Raw genomic sequence first — 19,398 nt, forward strand, 5'->3', positions numbered from 1 at the left:
CCCTCTTTCATTAATCTTTATATGCAAAAAGTCTAGATGAAATTACGACAAACTTTTCTCTTTCATTCACAGTCTTTAAGAGTCAATCACTGTGCGCATTCTCAAATAAATGTTACAATTTGTACAATTTTCTACATGGTAGAGCTCTTCAAGGAATGGGCGATTTAATAATGTGGACTTAAACTTTCAGTATCTTCAACTCAAACCCTTATGTAAGTACTACTTCCCTCCCTGTTTACCAGGAAGGCTACTGTCATGTCTTCTTCGGAACAAGGATGTTGCCGTCCCAGCCCAGGATGCACCATATAGACTGACTACCCTCAATAGAAAAAAATAGTGTGAACTGTAGCACACACGGAACACATTAAGAAAAAGTAAAACGAAACTAAATATTCAAACTTATTCTGCAATGTAGTGTAAGAGTAAACGCGAGGTAATGTAGCAAATCGTTGACTCGTTAAACACTAAGCTGTAGTGTATGTATCAAACTGGATACCTAAATTTGCTCTTGTGTACAAAAGAAGTTCATTAAGACAACCACTATTCATTTACATAAATACACACCTTTTACTGTGGTAACTGGGCTTGCAAGCGGGAACCAACCAAACAACCAGGCAGCCAAACGACAGATACTGAAATAAAACAATCCTGACGGTTATTCCGCCTATCCCACTATCACATGACATTTTTGGATGTAAGTTGATATTCAATTGTATATATGAGATTATTCCTATAAATCGTATTCAGTGCTAACTCACCGAATCAATTCGCCAACAAGAAACATCAGGTAACCCTTCACCACTTTCTGAACTGTTCCCATACACTGACTCCACAGCACGACCAGCTCCCTGGGCCTAAGATTGACCAGGCGGCTGGTGATTGGTCAGTGAATATGACGTCACCGTGTCTAACGGATCACCATCGCCACGTACAGTATACCAATTACCATACAGAGGGTTCATATAAAGCAATCCATAAAATGAATACATCCACATATACCATACAGAATCAAGACACCCCTATATAAACATTTTTCCATACAAAATCACTGATCAATACATAAGTTTAGATTAACAAGTTATTCAGAACTGTAACTCGACACGTTCGAAACAGTACATAGTAGAAAAACATTGTAAAACATTAAATATACTTAGTATTTTACACTTGGGTTGTACAATACCTTCACCAACAACTTACCTAGAACATAATACCTATTTGCATCATTACCAATACCTATGCTTGAATCCAGTCACAAAGGAGAAACTGATCACACACACACACACACACACACACACTCATTCAGATCGGTCTATGAGCTCTGAGCTCGCTCCGTAATGGGGAAGACTGGCTGGGTGACCAGCAGACGACCGAGGTGAATTACCGAGATGAATTACTCTCTCTCTCTCTCTCTTTGGGGGAACAAGACCTCACTTTGGGTCTTATACAAATTATACACTATGTATATAATTTCGGAAGTGTGTTTTTGGAAAGGATAGCTAAACATGAATGCTTTATGAATTCTATTTTACCACAAATTGAGTGTTATCCTCCGAATAAAAAATATTTCCTGACCGAGTAACAATAGAAATATATAAAAAAAAACCCTAAAAAAATTATCACATGGCAGCACCGTGAAATAATGAGTTAGATCAATAAATCACTTCCGTGAACTGTTCCTGGTGGCATGGTTGTCCGTGTCACCAACGCTGTCACTGGCAGTGAACACTGCACAGCCACACAATCATCCATTAACCCACAAATACTCTTCCACCTTCAAATAACATGCACGAAGTACCTTCAGCTTATACCAAACTGATGGTAAATGAACTAAACACAAACTCAATTAAAACAGTAGTAACCCTCTATAATGATAATAGACAAAGTTTTCACTCATTCAATAAATGCCAAAATTCAAACTGGCTTTTCGTCCTTCCCATAAGCCCTCACCATTTATAAGACATATGTTTCTGTGGCAGAGTATGTCAATGAGTTCAGCAGCGAATAATACTGGTAGTTAATGAACGTCTTATTCTTTGTTCTCTAAATATACTGTCATCAAAAGGCAGCAATGACACTAAATGATTCTTAACCTTATACATAATATTGTTGCTATGGCTATATGTTATTTTACATTCTTATGTATAGAGAAGCAAAAATCAGGTCACAGCCTCAGCTACAGAGGTCACCAAAAGGGAGGAATATTATAAATAGAAGAAGGAAAAATTTTCTGCAACAGTTGCCCGTTCACCACATACAGCTGACTTTTTGACATCAGTTGACAGTCCTCGCCATCAGCTGACTCCCAAAGCCACGCGAGTGTTTTGTTACAGGGTCCCTCTCACACTCAGTAACATTCATATTGTTATGATATTCTTGTAAGGACATTCATGATGATATGCATTTTGTGGGAAAGCAGCTCAACAGTGTAATCCAAATGACAACACAAAGCCCCACTATCAATACAATTATATAATTACAAATACATAAACCAGCACAATTCACAGAGCAAAACAGTTTGACATCCCTTAGAATATCATGTTATCTAAAGGAACGTTAGTGCGGATACCGGGCAGTCGTCAGGAAGGGGGTGAGCTGATATGTATATTTAAAAAGTAGCACTGAACAACCACTGTATTGGTTCCTTACCTGTACATTTTCTTCACTAACGCAATAATAAATTTAACTAGTCACTTGCTTACTGTTTCCTGTAAGGCTCCGACTGCGTACATTACACAAAATAATGATGTCTTCAATGACGCGAGGCAATATTCGAGTACGCAGCGCGCCGGGGGTGTGGATACGGGGGAAGATGCTCGATAACCGACTCTGAGGGAGCAAAACCCGCTGCACAAAACTTCAACATTAATTTCTCGCAGTTAAAGCAAAACACAGTATATGTGTATAGAGTATTTTCGACTTAGAATTACTTGAACTATCGAAACCCAAAATATGTACCTGAACTCACGGGACACCTCGTATTTATGCAGAGTACTGTGGAGCCTTTACATATAAGCCGAACTACGCTAACAATGGATAACAGTGAAGATGATGGAAGGAGGAGCCCCTGGCTACTCTATGCCTGTCACCCTGCACCTCAACACTCTACATGCACTCCACTGTCCTGTCGCATTCCATTCCCTTGCTGGGCGGTGCATTAGGGTGGAGAGGCGCCATACCCGTGGTGGGTGAGGAGTGAAGCACATCCTAAAGCTGGTGCTACATGAGCCGTGTGATCCCGCCTATAATATGCTTTTGTTTCTTGCAAAAAAAAAAAAAAAATAAATAAATAAAATAAATAAATAAATAAATAAATAAAAATACTAAAACTAAAATCTTCAGAAATAGACTTTATGTGGTTCCTCCTCTTACATTCGCAAAATAATGTGTTCATTTATCTGAGTTAATGCAGTAAATTATAATTCAGTTTGTTAAATATGTTACATCCCCCTTCCCCAAATCTTTTTTTTTTTTTTAAACAACGGCAACACACATATACCGTCAACACTATGTACGCCACCTTCGCTTACGGTAATATCTTCGTAATGCATTACTGTTTCACCATAGTGATACACCCAAGGTTATATTGATGAAGACGCCGCGTGCATATCCCGCTGTACTCAAAAAGTGAAGCCCAAAACATTGCCCTCTCCCGTGAAAACAATGGAAAACTGCCGCTTTTCTTTTTTCATTACTAGAGGAAAACTAAGAAAGATGGTTTAACTTATGTAAACCACATTATAGTTTCCTAAATATGTCATGTAGACCTGTTATCAACGGTGTTAAGGCGAAATAGTTACAATATTGAAAGAAATACAGCAGGAAGTTTCCGGGAGAAATTATAACAAAAAGATTACTTTTTCTCGTTTATTGCATGGCAAGGAACAAATAGTGAAGTAAAATTTCAGTGACTGATGCTTTTCCAACGAACAGTGACATGAAATCACATATCATTCTAAATCAAACCTATAAAGAGAGAGAGAGAGAGAGAGAGAGAGAGAGAGAGAGAGAGAGAGAGAGAGAGAGAGAGAGAGAGAGAGAGATACATTTATTGTTGAATTAATAAATAATTACAACAAAGGAGGAGGATGGGCCTTGCCACCTACCCCCTGGGCAAAGACTTAAGGTTAAAGTATCAAAAAATATAACACTAAACAATATACATAACAAAAATACAAGTATTTCAATAAATAAGTACAGATATTGCACACCTTATTGCATAAACATCCTACAGTCTGGGAGCAAACTGAGGATATTCCCTGAGTATATCCCTAAGTGTGGCTGAGTCTAAGAAATAGTCAATGAGGCTATATAAGTCATGTTGACCTTGTGGCCTAAATTTAGCAATGAGAGGACATTCCATGATATAATGATGCAGAGTGTCCCCCCTTGGTGCAGCACACAGCACACAGCACACATCAGGAGAAGCACTGACTTCCCAAAAGTATTTATAGCCTAATCTGAGCCTCATTGCCACCCTGTCATGTGATGCAGTGTGTCTCCCGTAGGTGTAAGCACAGCTCTGGGAGACACGTGCATAGTGAAGACTAGTGCTACTGCCCCTATGGCAACAAAGCTCCGACTGATCACTAATGCTATTTTGTACAAAGTCCTTAATGCTACTCTTAACATAACCCAGAGTGTACTCAGTGCCAGGGTCCATTGTGTCATCTTGTACGGCACACTGAGCACGGTGGTCTGCTTTTTCATTTAGTGGGATACCCACATGAGAGGGTATCCAGATCAAATGGATCGTGGCACCAGCACCTTCTAGGGCGTGGATGAGATCAAGACACTTATTAACTAGATCAAAGTCCAAGGGGGAGGTGGATTGAAGGGCGTACAATGCAGCCTGACTGTCAATAAAGAAATATACATTCTTATGGAGAGGTATGATGTTGTAGGAGTGCGAGGATCATGATACAGGGGGGTCAAGTGATCCCTTTAGAGTCAGAGCCCGTGCATAGCATCTGACTAATTGTGCGAAAAGTAATTTCCTGTACCCTACACATAATACTCGGCAGGTACAGTTCAACTCTGAAGGCTTCAATCCGTGCAGTCCTGGGGCATCCCAAGATTATCCACATGGTTTCATTCTGAACAAGTTCCAGGGGACAGAGTTTGGTGACACTAAACTGTATTAAAACAGGGGCGGCATAATCAATAAGGGACCGTAAGACAGATATATAGAACATTCTTAGGACTGGAATGCCAGCCCCCAAGCCCATGTTGGCTAGCAGCCAAAGTAGTGCTAGCCGTGGCAGACAGAGGTCTCGAACATAGTGGACGGCTTGAAGAGACTTCCTGAAGCCTGTGCAATATTACCCGTTCCATCATCTTGCACAGACAGCTGGTGAGAGAAATAGGGCGAAAGGTGCCATTACCTTTGGGGATTGGGATGATGATGGCTGTTTTCCAAGACTGGGGAAGCTTGCCTGCAGTGAAAGACATATTAAATAAATTCACGATAGGGTTGTCTACCTTTACCTCCAGGAGAGTATTGAGGATATCATAAGTGATGCCATCCTTGCCAGGAGCTGTTGATTTGCCCAACTTGACTGACGAGAGGAGTTTGTCATGCGTGATAGGCACACAGGTGTCATCCAGCAGAGAAACACTGTGCCAAGGGAAAACAAAGTGTTGGAAAAAAAAACTGTTGTCTGGACTTGCCTCGCTGGTTGCCAGGCCCTGTTAAGAGGAAAGTAGCTGGTTGCCAGAAAAGTAAAAAGAAAAAACAAAAAATCTAAAAGGAGGGTCCAGTTAACGTAAGAGGTGTCTTGACACTCCTCTTTTGAAAGAGTTTAAGTCATAGGCAGGTGGAAATACAGACACAGGTAGAGAGTTCCAGAGTTTACCAGTGTAGGGAATGAAGGAGTGAAGATACTGGTTAACTCTTGCATTAGGAAGATGGACAGAATAGGGATGAGAAGAAGTAGAGAGTCTTGTGCAGCGAGGCCGCAGGAGGGGAAGGCATGCAGTTAGCAAGTTCAGAAGAGCAGACAGCATGAAAACAGCGGTAGAAGACAGATAAAGATGCAACATTGCGGCGGTGACTTAAAGAATCAAGACAGTCAGTTAGAGGAGAAGAGTTGATAAGACGAAAAGCTTTAGATTCCACCTTGTTTAGTAAAGCTGTGTGTGTGGATCCCCAGACATGAGAGCCATACTCCATACACGGGCGGATAAGGCCCTTGTACAGAGCAAGCAGCTGGGAGGAGAGAAAAATGGACGAAGACGCCATAGGACACCTAACTTCTTGGAAGCTGATTTAGCAAGAGTAGAGATGTGAAATTTCCAGTTTAGATTTTTAGTGAAGGATAGACCGAGTGTGTTTAATGTAGAGGAGAGGGAAGTTGAGTGTTATTGAAGAAGAGAGGATAGTTGTCTGGAAGGTTATGTCGAGTAGATAGTTGTAGAAATTGAGTTTTGAGGCATTGAACAAAACCAGGTTTTCTCTGCCCCAATCAGAAACAAGTGAAAGATCAGAAGTTAGGCGTCCTATAGCATCTCGCCTTGAGTCATTTAATTGTTGTTGGGTTGGGCGTCTGTTGAACGCTGTTGAATAATGCAGGTGGTATCATCAGCATAGGAGTGGATAGGGCATTGAGTCAGATTTAGGAGATCATTGATGAATAATAGAAAGAGAGTGGGTGATAGGACAGAACCCTGTGGAACACCACTGTTGATAGTTTTAGGGAAGAACAGTGACCGTCTACTACAGCAGCAATAGAACGATCGGAAAGGAAACTGGAGATGAAGGTACAGAGAGAAGGATAGAATCCGTAGGAGGGTAGTTTAGAAATTAAAGATTTGTGCCAGACTCTATCGAAGGCTTTCGATATGTCAAGGCCGACAGCAAAGGTTTCACCGAAGTCCCTAAAGAGGATGACCAAGATTCAGTTAGGAAAGTAAGAAGATCACCAGTAGATCTGCCTTTACGGAAACCATACTGGCAATCAGAGAGAAGGTTGTGAGCTGATAGATGCCTCATTATCTTCCTATTAAGGATAGACTCAAAGGCTTTAGAAAGGCAGGAAATCAAAGCTATAGGGCGGTAGTTAGAAGGATTGGAGTGGTCACCTTTTTTAGGGACAGGTTGAATGTGAGCAAACTTCCAGCAAGAAGGATAAATAGAAGTAGAGACACAGATGAAAGAGTTTGACCAGGCAGTGAGCGAGTTCGGAAGCACAGTTTTGAGAACAACAGGAGGGACTCCATCCGGACCGTAAGCCTTCCGAGAATCAAGGCCAGAGAGGGCCAGGAAAACGTCTTTATAAAGAATTTTAATTTTAGGGATGAAGTAGTCAGAGGGTGGAGGAGTAGGAGGAATATGCCCAGAATCATCCAAAGTTGAGTTGGTAGCAAAGGTTTGAGCGAAGAGTTCAGCTTTAGAAAAAGAAGAGACAGCTGTAGAGCCATCTGGATGAAGTAAAGGAGGGAAAGACGAAGAAGTAAAGTTGTTAGAGATATTATTGGCTAGATGCCAGAAATCTCGAGAGGAGTTAGAATTGGAAAGACTTTGACATTTTCTATTGATGAAAGAGTTTTTAGTAAGTTGGAGAATAGATTTGGCATGATTACGGGCAGAAATATATAGGGCATGAGTTTCAGCAGTTGGATGGCTACGGAACCGTTTGTGAGCCGCCTCTCTATCATTGACAGCACGAGAACAAGCAGAGTTAAACCAAGGCTTTTTAGCTTTAGGGTTAGAGAAAGTATGAGGAATGTATAGCTCCATGCCAGAGATAATCACCTCTGTTATGCGCTCGGCACAAAGAGAAGGATCTCTGACATGAAAACAATAATCATCCCAAGGAAATCAGAATAGTACTGCCTTAGTTCCTCCCACTTAGCAGAGTTAAAATGCCAGAAGCACCTCCGCTTAGGCGGGTCCTGAGGCTGCACTGGAGTGATAGAACAGGTAACGGAAATTAGATTGTGGTCGGAGGAGCCCAACGGAGAGGAAAGTTTAACAGAGTAAGCAGAAGGGTTGGAGGTTAGGAAAAGATCAAGAATGTTGGGCGTGTCTCCAAGGCGGTCAGGAATACGGGTAGGGAACTGCACTAGCTGCTCTAGGTCATGAAGGATAGCAAAGTTGAAGGTTTGTTCACCAGGTTGGTCAGTGAAAGAAGATGAAAGCCAAAGCTGGTGGTGAACATTGAAATCCCTAAAATGGAGATCTCAGCAAAGGAAAGTGAGATAAGATGTGCTCCACCTTGGAAGTCAAATAGTCAAAGAATTTTACATAGTCAGAGGAATTAGGTGAGAGGTATACAGCACAGATGAATTTAGTTAGAGAGTGACATTGAAGTCTTAGCCAGATGGTAGAAAATTCTGAAGATTCAAGATTGTGGGCACGAGAGCAAGTGGTGTCGTTACGCACGTATGCGCAACATCCAGCTTTGGATTGAAAATGAGGATAGAGCAAGTAGGAGGGAACAGAAAAGGGGCTGCTGTCAGTAGTCACAGACAACTGTGTTTCAGTTAGGAAGAGAAGATGAGGTTTAGTAGAGGAGAGGTGGTGTTCCACAGATTGAAAATTAGAACGAAGGCCACGAATGTTGCAGAAATTGATAGTGAAAGTATTAGATGAAGTGTCAAGACACCCAAGGTCGACAGCAGAGGGCAGTCCGACCTGGGGACATTTATGGTCCCCTCCCAGAGGGGGACTCCGAGGCAGGGCGTGGTAAAGCCATTATTAAATTTTGATTTGAAGAGAGTGTAAAAGTGTAAGGTGTTGTAGTGTAGTGTAGGAAGTAGTAGAAGTTGTCTTTAGAGGGCAGGCTGCAGCTGCTCAATTGTATAAATGAGACCACAAAGGGAACCGGGAAGAGAGGACACGGGGAATCACTCAGTCTGCAGCACTGCCTACATCCCCGTAAGTACCTCTCCTGGAGTATTCCACCGGGCGGCAGGTGACTACTGCCTACTCCTTGTCCAGGAAGGAGACCCAGTACTTCTTCCTTTCCTGCTGCTGCAGATCCGTGAGGTGTCGAGCCACGGTAACCATGGCTTCCCGTGACTCTGTCTGCTGGGTTGAGCTGCCAACATCTCTGGTAGGCAGTGAGCGTCTGTTGGCAGTTCAGAATCACAGGGTCGGTAGTGTAGCACTGTGTAGTGTTTTCTGCATTATACAAGTGTAGCTGTAACATTGTTTTGATATATGATAATTGTACAAGAAAATATACATGCAGAAGCATATAGAAAAACACGTTGTAAATTAAGTTCAGCATGGAAAATTTTTGCCTGCACCATTATCATCTCGCCCGACACAGGGACGTTATCAGCGCGCCGAAGCTTAAACCACTGTATGAGAGCACTGTCTAAATTACTGCTTTTACCCTCCTTAAGTGTTTTACGAACCTCCATGTTCTTCTTGCTCTCACACTCACTTTAAAACTTGAGAAGTTGATTCTTTTGCTTTTTTTATATCATAGACGGTTGATGAGCCAATGTTGTACTGTTGGCAATCTTTGTGCTGAGACACAAACTGCTTGCCTACTGTTAAGGTAATCATGACTGAAGCAAGGTTTTGAAACTGCGCGGCAACTCCGTTATCCCATGTCGCCTTTCACATATCTCCACACTCCTTTCACTCACCCCACCCAGCACAGAGGGTTCCTAGCCTAAAGTTCCTTGCTGTGTATGAGAGGGTTGGCCTAAAGCTGTCTCCGAATAATGTTCAGAGTTCTCTGGCTCACACTGCGCTTACGCCCTTCAGGCTTGTAAGGAAGTGGCGAAGCATCTCTTTCTCCCTCATGATAAATTTTGGTCTAGTGTTGAACAATTCTGAGATCTTTGCCAGTGCTCGCGGCAGTTTCTTGATTTGACTTATTCTCCCTCACTGAGGCACAAATGACTGAAATTTGGGCCTTACTAATTAGTTTTTGTAGGTTCCATAATAGGTAGTAACAGGGCACAATGGTAAGCTCATGCATCCACAAAAAGGGCCCGTGAGGGAGGGTGAAAGAAAATTCAAATGCAATCACACGAACCACAGACGAATGTTGACTAAGGAAACATATCATCTACTTTGACAACTAGAGCTGCAGAGTTCAGATAGCAACATACAGCAAATCCCGCTGTATGTTTATAAGTTAAGAAGGGATGAATGAAATTTGGTCAGCATGGAAGTTGTCCCTTTCGCACCTTCCGCTCTGACCAGCAGTGTATGTCTAAGTTTTTTGTACAACATTAATGAATAAAAAATCAGCAAATGAAAATTATCTCAACTATATCCATTTCTAAAGCAGTACACCAAAATTTAAGAGTTAATATCGACAACCTCATTTCAAACAGCCAAGCACCGCACCTTACCTACCAGCCCTGAATGATGAAAGGGCATAGTCATATTTATCATGTTCATTTATTTTTCCATAATTTCTTCTCAGACATGAGATCTAAGTGGTCACTGCCGATCCCTTTCTTCTGCCCCGGCTGGTGTGGAAATGTCCCTGAGACCATCAAGTACTTCCTCACTCACCATTATGCCTGCTCACCTTCCTGCTGGTGGCCTCCCTCCTATCATAACCAACTGCTGTCCTGCCTCACCTGTGCCCGGCTGAGGAAGACGTGCAAGCTGATGCCACACCTGTCATACTCCCGCAGAATTGTAAGTAGTAACACATCTTTGCAAAGGAAAAGGATAAATCTATAGAACAGCAACTCCTTACATATTCTTTTCTATTATCCCCCTTCCCCCCAACAAGCTTGGGGGCATGTGGGGAATCAGGGGTTTTGTGGGGGGCAGCCAAGAGGCAAGATATGGTGATCCTAAAAAATCTAAGGACAAAAACCTAACCTAATCGGGGGGGAGGGCTGTGCCCCCCCGGACCCCCCTACAACACTAACCTAACCCTAACATAAACCTAACCTAACGTAACCTAACCTAGGCGGGGGGGTCTGCACCCCTCCAGACCCCCCCGGCAACATAAACCTAACCTAACATAACCTAACCTTGCATCGCAGGAGCAATGATTTCCCAGTAATCAAATTCGCAACCTTTACAACTAATGTCACTGGTGGCCATGGCTCAACTGCGCACACAGATCTCTGTGCACCTGTCTGGCCAGCTGTGCCCTGCCTTCGAATACATATAGCAAATTCCCACTGGCGCAGCTTGTGGTGTTAAGAGGTGGTGGCACGTCATTGGACAAAAGAACTATAGACACAATAAGAATCCTATTCAGCAGTTACCCACAAACCCAGGATGTGAACAACAGACAGTCACTTCCTGTTACCCACAAACCCGAGATATATACAATAGACAATAGCAATGTTTATTATTTGGACTTAGACTCTTAAGTGATGTCTCTAATTTCAGTGAGGCAATGTGACATAACCGTGTGTGACCCCCAAACAAGACCACAAGGTACGTGTTCTCCATTAACTACTCGTCATTTTGTGTTATTATTGCACGGATTAGAGAGGGGGTCCTGTTTTAAAGATTTACGCTATTTTTTATTTCTTATATCTACTGTATTTTTTCTATTCCTTATATCTGCTGTACAATATAAATACTAAATGAATAGGAAGCTTTACTACTTATATGCAACTATTTTAGCTAATATTGCCATGAATTCAAGTTCTTGCTCTGCAAGTAGTTTTTTTTTGTCACTGCTATTACTTGCAGTTTTTTAGCTGCAGTTGCCTTTAAGCTGGCGAGCCCTGCCGAAGCTTGTGGACTCACCAGCACAGGATGCTGCAGGTCTGCAGCCTGTTGATCTGCTGCTGGTGGTTGCAGATCCCCAACCTGCTGGGCCACCATCGCTGGTTGAACAGTGACAATAGACAGCTCTTCCTCCACAGTGGGCCCTACAGTTATTACAACTGAACTGTCGCTCTGCAGGGGTAGTAGATCGCTTTCCTGACTGAAATGACAACCAAAATCATGCATTCACTATGAGGAAGTGATTAGAAAGCTCAAATTTCCCTAGCATTCTAGTTCCTTTAAAATTCTAGGTTGCTGCAGATAAGTTCTTATAGCTCCATATCAGGATGCATTTTTCACATATACATAGTTGGTAAAGATAGTCTAAGACTATGATTAGGAACATTCTACTTACGTTGGCTCATTTTGATTGGTGTCTATTTCGTCTTCAATCCCCGAAACACAGGAATTGTGCATTCCAATAATCTCGGCAATCACGAGAGCCGTCTTGGATAAATCTTTAGTTGCAAGGCCACTGCCTGGAATGACAAGATAGAATGTCTTGTTCTCATATTTCAAGATATCATTACAAAAAAAAAAAAAAAAAAAAGGTATTCAACTGGACTAGAACCATATCCTCAAAACAACAAGCATTTATAGCATTCCAGCAGTAGCTATGTCATCTCAAAGATAATATATGAAGGCTAAATCTGTGAGGCTAAGTTTAGTTCAAATATTTTTCTTTCACAAAAACATTGCCAGTGGTATTGTTTTTTTGTGACTGCCATATCAGTTGTTGTAAAGTGGTTAGTAGTTTGTGGTGGTTGTGTTTAAGGTTAAATTCAGTTGAATGGACAAGTTTCTGGTTCTGGGAAAAGCCTGAAATTGCATCATGCCACATACCAAAGTAAACGTAGTGCATATATTGCATCCTATAAATGTCTAGTTGACTGGATATTGGAGAGATAACTTAAATTCCTCTCAGGATGTTGGAAGCCGCCGCCATTACGGTCGTGACGTCACAAAGTACGTGGGTAGCACAGCAGACGACAGCAGTTGTGTATTATCCATAATTTACCACTGTTTTTATTAGCTATGGACACTCCAGATCCAAGCCACACTCAACAGGTACGTTATAGGTGTTTATTGAACACATTAAAAGTGTTAAACGGTTGTAACGTTAATGAAAAGGGAGTGAAATCATCAAATTAACAGGTTCACTTCTGCTATATGGAGTACCCCAAAACCTAAGCACCTTAATGGTTCCTTTCTTTGTAAGTTACATGACTACACAGAATATTTAAAATATACAAATGCTTGTTTCAGTATTAATTTTCTTGTTGTGTACAGAGTTAATTTTTTAAAGTTCTCTTCATCATCACTACTGGAAGTACTGTCTAATGGTACATAGTCTTTACTTTTATCATGATCTACTTCACTACTTTCTGATGTGGAAACAGAATCCTCAGATGTATTTTCAGTTTTCTTCATCTTGCCCACCATGTGACCATCTGTGTTGTTCATCACATCTGCCTTCACTGGTTGAACTTGCACCCCCTTAGGTCACAACTCCTCGATTTACATCCCGTACCTACTCACTGCTAGGTGAACAGGGGCTACACTTGAAAGGAGACACACCCAAATATCTCCACCCGGCCGGGGAATCGAACCCCGGTCATCTGGCTTGTGTAGCCAGCGCTCTAACCACTGAGCTACCGGGCCGTGTGTGTGTGTGTGTGTGTGTGTGTGTGTGTGTATTTACCTAGTTGTAGTTTTACAGGAAAAGAGCTTTATGCTCGTGTTGTCCCATCTCCATATCTACACTTGTCCAATTTTTCTTTAAAGCTATGCACACTCTTTGCTGACACCACTTCCTCACTCAAACTGTTCCAAGTCTCAACACATCTTTGCAGTATATTTTTTAACATCTCTCAGACTACTATGCAATCTTGTGCTTCTAATGTCATATTCTTCTCTCAGGATCAGTTTCTCATTATCTACTTGATCCATTCCGTTAATCAATTTATAAACTTGTATCAGATCCCCTCTCTCCCTTCTCAGTTCCAGGGTTAGTAGACCCATAGCCTTTAGTCTCTCCTCATATGTCATCCCTTCAAATTCTGGAACCATTCTTGTAGCCATATTTTGTAGTCTCTCTAACTTCCTTATGTGTTTCTTTTATGTTCGGAGCCCACACAACTCCTGCATATTCCAATCTGGGTCTTATTATAGTACTTATCAATTTCTTCATCATTTCTTTGTCCATGTAGTGAAATGCTAATCCAATATTCCTTAGCAAATTATATGTCTCTCTGAAAATTCTATCAATATGGCTTACTGGTTGATTGTTTTCTTCCATCGTCACTCCCAAGTCCTTTTCCTTTTTACTTTCTAGTTCTACTCCATCTCCCATCTTATAGATTCCCACTGGTCGTCTTTCACTCTTTCCCATTTCCATGACATGGCTTTTGTCCACATTGAATTCCATCTCCCATTTTTTACTCCATTTCCAGATCTTGTTTAAGTCTTCCTGCAGTATTTCACAATCCTCTTTTTGCTTTATAACTCTGCACAGTTTCGCATCGTCTGCAAACAGATTTATGTAGCTGTTCACTCCCTCTGGCATGTTGTTTATATATATGAGAAAAAGTATTGGCGCCAATACTGACCCTTGTGGCACTCCGCTTTCTACTGCTCTCCACTTGGACTTCATATCTTTAACTACCGTCCTTATTTCTCTCCCCTTCAAATAATATTCCATCCATCTCAATGTGTTTCCTTTTAAGCCACCCTTCTCTAACTTCCACAGTAATCTTTCATGTGGCACTTTATCAAACGCCTTTTTTTAAATCTAATAAATACAATCAATCCATCCTCTCTCTTGTACTCTATCAACTATTCTAGAGTAGAAACTCAATAAATTTGTTACACACGACCGACCTTTTCTAAAACCAAATTGGCTATTTGATAATAATTTGTTGTCTTCAAGAAACTCGATCCATTGTTTCTTTATTACTCTTTCACACATCTTGCATATTACACTAGTTAGTGATACCGGTCTGTAATTTAAAGGTTCTTCCTTCCTTCCTTCCTTCAGCTCTTTTCCATTCTACTGGTACTGCTCCATTTTCTATTGAGCATTTTATGATGTTGTATATAGGACTTGCTAGTTCTTCCCTACATTCTTTCAGTATTCTGCCTGAGACTTCATCCGTCCCATTGCCTTCTCTTCATCTAATTCCTTCATCAACTCTTTTATTTCAAGCTTGGTTACTTTAATCTCTTTCATATAGACAGTCTCTCTATTACCCTGTGGTCTTTCAAATTTGGATTCCTTAGTAAAGACCTGAAATTTACTATTTAACAGTTCTGCCATACTTTTGGGTCTTCCACCATCCCGTTCTCTCCTTTTAACCTTTCTATTGTTTCTTTTTGCCTTATTTTTCCATTTATGAATCTGTAGAACAATTTTGGTTGTTCCTTACATTTTTCGACAATGTCCTTTTCATAGTTCCTTCTTTCTTCCTTCCTTACCTTAGCATATTCATTTCTCGCTGCTTTGAAGTTTTCCTTATTTTCTGGATTTCTATTTCTCCTCCACCTTTTCCATGCTCCATCTCCTTTCTCCTTTGCCCAGCACTCCTTGCATTAAACCAATCTTTCTTTCCTTCTTTAGGTCTATATTTCAGGACATATTCCCTGACTCCTGTTTTGTATATTTCCAAAAATAAGTTATATTTCTCTTGCACCCTCTCTGAGTTTTCCATCTCCTCCCAGTTTACGTTTTTAAAATAGTTCTTGAGATTCTCAATATCAGCCTTTCTGTAATTTAATCGGTCTCCTTTGTATGATTCGTCTCTATCTTCCTTTCCTTCTTCTATATCCATTTCTAATATTACATGGTCACTCTTTCCCAATGGGCACTTATATCTACTGTAATATAATATTTGTATACCCCTTGTAAAAACCAGGTCCAATCTCGCCGGCTCATCGTTTCCTCTGAATTTTGTGTATTTACCTAATTGTATTTACCTAATTGTAACATACGGGAAAAGAGCTATGCTCGTGTTGTCCCGTCTCCATATCTACTAATGTCCAGCTTTTTCTTAAAATCATGAATATTCCTTGCGTTGACCACTTCCACGTCTAAACTATTCCATGCTTCCACCCTTCTATGAGGGAAGCTATATTTTTTCACATCTCTCCTATAAGTGGCCATTTTTAGTTTTTTCCCATGCCCTCTCGACATTCTTTCATTCCACATACACAGATCTTCCCTATCCATTTTTCCATGCCAATCATCACTCTGTATATTGCTATCAGGTCTCCCCTTTCTTCTGTTTTCCAGGGTCGGAAGTTGCATTCTGTTCAGTCTGTCTTCATAAGTCAAATCTCTTAAGTCAGGCACCATTTTTGTTGCAGCCCTCTGTACTTTCTCTAGTTTCCTTATGTGTTTCTTTAAGTTCGAGCCCACTGTATTGTTGCATATTCAAGCCTTGGTCTTATCATTGCAGTAATTATTTTCTTCATCATTTCTTCATCTAAATATACGAACGCCACTCTTATGTTCCTCAATAAGTTCAATACTTCTCCAATTATTTTGTTTATATGTCTCTCTGGCGATAGGTCATTGGTAATTGTCACCCCAAGGTCTTTTTCTTCATGACTGGTTTTATGTCTTCATTTCCTATCTTGTACATACTCCTGATTCTTCTTTCACTCTTGCCAAACTCTAATTTTCTTGCATTTTGTCGTGTTGAACTCCATTTGCCATGTACAGCTCCATTTCCATATTCTGTCCAAGTCTTCCTGGAGTAGTTCGCAATCTTTGTCACATCTCACTTTTCTTAACAATTTTGCATCGTCTGCAAATAGGCTCACATAACTGGACACCCCATCCACCATGTCATTTATGTAGACCGCAAACATTACTGGTGCCAACACTGATCCCTGTGGAACTCCACTCTCCACCAAGCCCCATTCTGATGGTCTGTCCTTAATTATTGTTCTCATTTCTCTTCCTACCAAAAGTCTTCCATCCATTTTAGTAAACTGCCATGCACTCCTCCTACCATTTCAAGTTTCCAGATCAGTCTCCGGTGTGGTACCTTATCAAAGGCCTTTTTTAAATCCAGATATATTCCATCAGCCCAACCATCTCTTTCCTGTATTACATCTATCACCCTCGAATAGTAACATATCAGGTTTGTCGTGCATGAACGCCCTTTTCTAAAACCAAATTGACACTCACAAAGTATGTCATTTTTCTCCAAGAAGTCTGTCCATCTATTCTTCACCACCCTCTCACACATCTTAGCTACCACACTTGTAAGTGACACTGGTCTATAGTTCAATGGGTCTCTCTTGTTACCTGATTTATAGATTGGGACAATGTTAGCTCTTTTCCAGTCTTGGGGCACTACACCTTCCCTTAATGAGGCATCAATTACTTCACAAACTTTTTCTGCCAGTTGCTCCCTGCATTCTCTTAAAATCCATCCTGATACCCCATCAGGTCCCACAGCTTTTCTCACTTCTAAACTCCCCATCATATTCTTGATCTCCTCCACAGTTACTTGAAACTCCTTCATAATCCCTTTCTGTTCCATTACCAGTGGTTTGTCAAAAGCAGTCTCCTTTGTGAATACCTTCCGAAAGCATCCATTCATAGCCTCTGCCATTTCCTGGGATCCTCACTGCATACTCCATTTACTTCTAAACTTTCAATACTTTCTCTATTTTTGATGTTGTTGTTCACATGTCTGTAAAAAGCCTTGGTTGGTCTTTACATTTATCAATTATATCCTTTTCTTGTTTCTTTCTTTCTTCTCTTCTAATCAACACATATTCATTTCTTGCTCTTTTGTAACTTTCCCACTGCTTAATCCGTCTTTTCCTTCTCCACCTCTTCCATGCATCCTCTTTTCTTGTTCTAGCCTTTTCACATCTATCGTTAAACCAGTCCTGCTTTCCAACTTCTATGTTGTCTTATTGGTACAAATTTTTCTCACCTTCTTTGTATATTTTTATAAATTCCTTCCACTTTTCATTTGCTCCCTTAGCACTCTTGAATTTCATCCAATTTGTCTCTTGAAAGAATTTCTTTAGGTTTCCAAAATCTGTCTTGGCATAATTCCATCTTCCCACTTTATATTCTTCATTTCTTCTAGATTTCTCTTCATCTATCACCTTGAACTCCAAAACTGCATGATCACTCTTTGCTAAAGGGCACTCCACCCTCATCTCCTCAATGACCATTGGCTCTGTACTAAAGACCAAGTCCAGTCTTGACATTTTCCATTGCCAGTGTCAATAGTGTATTTCCCCATGTTGTCTCTGATCCTTCCATTGACCAGTCCTCCCAACACACCTCTTTACAATTAAAATCTCCCATCATTATAGTTCGTTCACAGCCACCCAACATTTCTTCCAGACATGTTCCTGTATCACTTATCATTTCTTCATATTCCTGTACTGACCATGCATTTGTCTTAGGTGGTACGTACACCACATGTAGTGCCTCTTTTTTCCTTCATTAGTTTCTGCTCTGATCTTTAGCACTTCTGCCTTTCCCATACCTTCTTTCACTTGATCCACCTTTATATCTTTTTTAACCAGCAACATCACTCCTCCTCCCATCTTACCTACTCTATTTCTTTTCCAAACACTTTCACAGCCCACAACATAACAAGCACTTTTAAGGCTGCCGGCCAAGCAGTGCAAGCACCTAACTACATGACAACCATCATAATCTAATTAACTTTAATAGCCGGCATGCCGTAATAAATTCTATCTTAATAATACACTCAACACTGAATACACTCAGCACTGGAGTTGACTAAACACAACATATGATGCTCACCCCTGTGTGAGTGTGTGTGTGGGAAGGAATGATGACACGCCAACAGCAAGGAAAGCCGCCAGTGCCAAGCCGAGCATGGCGTGGTAGTGACACTTCAGTCTTCAGGCTCACCATGCGTTGAGGTGAGCACGCAAGGTTGGTAGTCACAAACCCCACAACCGAACCGAATGGTTGTGGTTCACACAGTGTGTTCGAATCCCTACATTTTTACACATTTTATTGGCGCTATAAATTACTCTTAATTCCACATATTTAGATTATCAGAAGCGAAACACACTTTAACCGTCATGAACTATTTTTTGACAACACAAACACGTCATTACAGCTTGAAGTGGAATATCAAACATACGTAGTTTGAAAATTTGTAAAGGAAACTGGGTTCTTATTTAAGCCATAAACAATTTCTAAATCACTATATTTCACGCAATTCAAGCATGAAACACACTTCAAACACTTTTAAATACAAGTAAAAAGCATTAAAACTGAATTATGAGGTGAAGAAATGGCCTGAGGGAAAATTAAAATAATGCTGGAACTGGCAGCAGGCTATAGTAGGTTGGCTTATTAGCTCTCTCTCTCTCTCTCTCTCTCTCTCTCTCTCTCTCTCAACAAACAATATACAGAATAATACTGAACATGGTTTCAGGTCCAACCTATCAACTACGTCTGCTCTGTTAACGCTAACTAAGAAAGTATATGCAAAGATGAATAATAAGGAAATTTCTCTAATTTTCTGCGACTCGTCGAATGCATTTGACAGCATTAGTCACTCGATATTGCTATGTAAGTGCCTCAAGCTAAACTTTGATCCCTTCTGGTTTCACAGCTATCTAAAAAGTGACAGGACACAAACGGTGGGCATATTATTATGATACAATGTTAGACAAAA

At 40.8% G+C, this 19,398-nt stretch overlaps 1 protein-coding gene across 1 annotated transcript; it reads right to left on the reverse strand.

Moving 5' to 3' along the window:
- Positions 1-10,850: 10,850 nt before the first annotated feature.
- On the reverse strand, positions 10,851-18,725 carry LOC123512280. The gene is made up of 3 exons (XM_045268567.1): positions 18,510-18,725; positions 12,063-12,186; positions 10,851-11,867 (listed from the first exon to the last, which is right to left on the reverse strand). Exons 2-3 carry the CDS (start codon positions 12,122-12,124, stop codon positions 11,561-11,563), a joined length of 369 nt encoding a protein of 122 aa, XP_045124502.1. The 5' UTR covers positions 12,125-12,186; positions 18,510-18,725; the 3' UTR covers positions 10,851-11,560.
- Positions 18,726-19,398: the final 673 nt, after the last annotated feature.

The sequence above is a fragment of the Portunus trituberculatus genome, chromosome 33, assembly GCF_017591435.1.
Source record: "Portunus trituberculatus isolate SZX2019 chromosome 33, ASM1759143v1, whole genome shotgun sequence".
NCBI lineage: Eukaryota > Metazoa > Arthropoda > Malacostraca > Decapoda > Portunidae > Portunus > Portunus trituberculatus.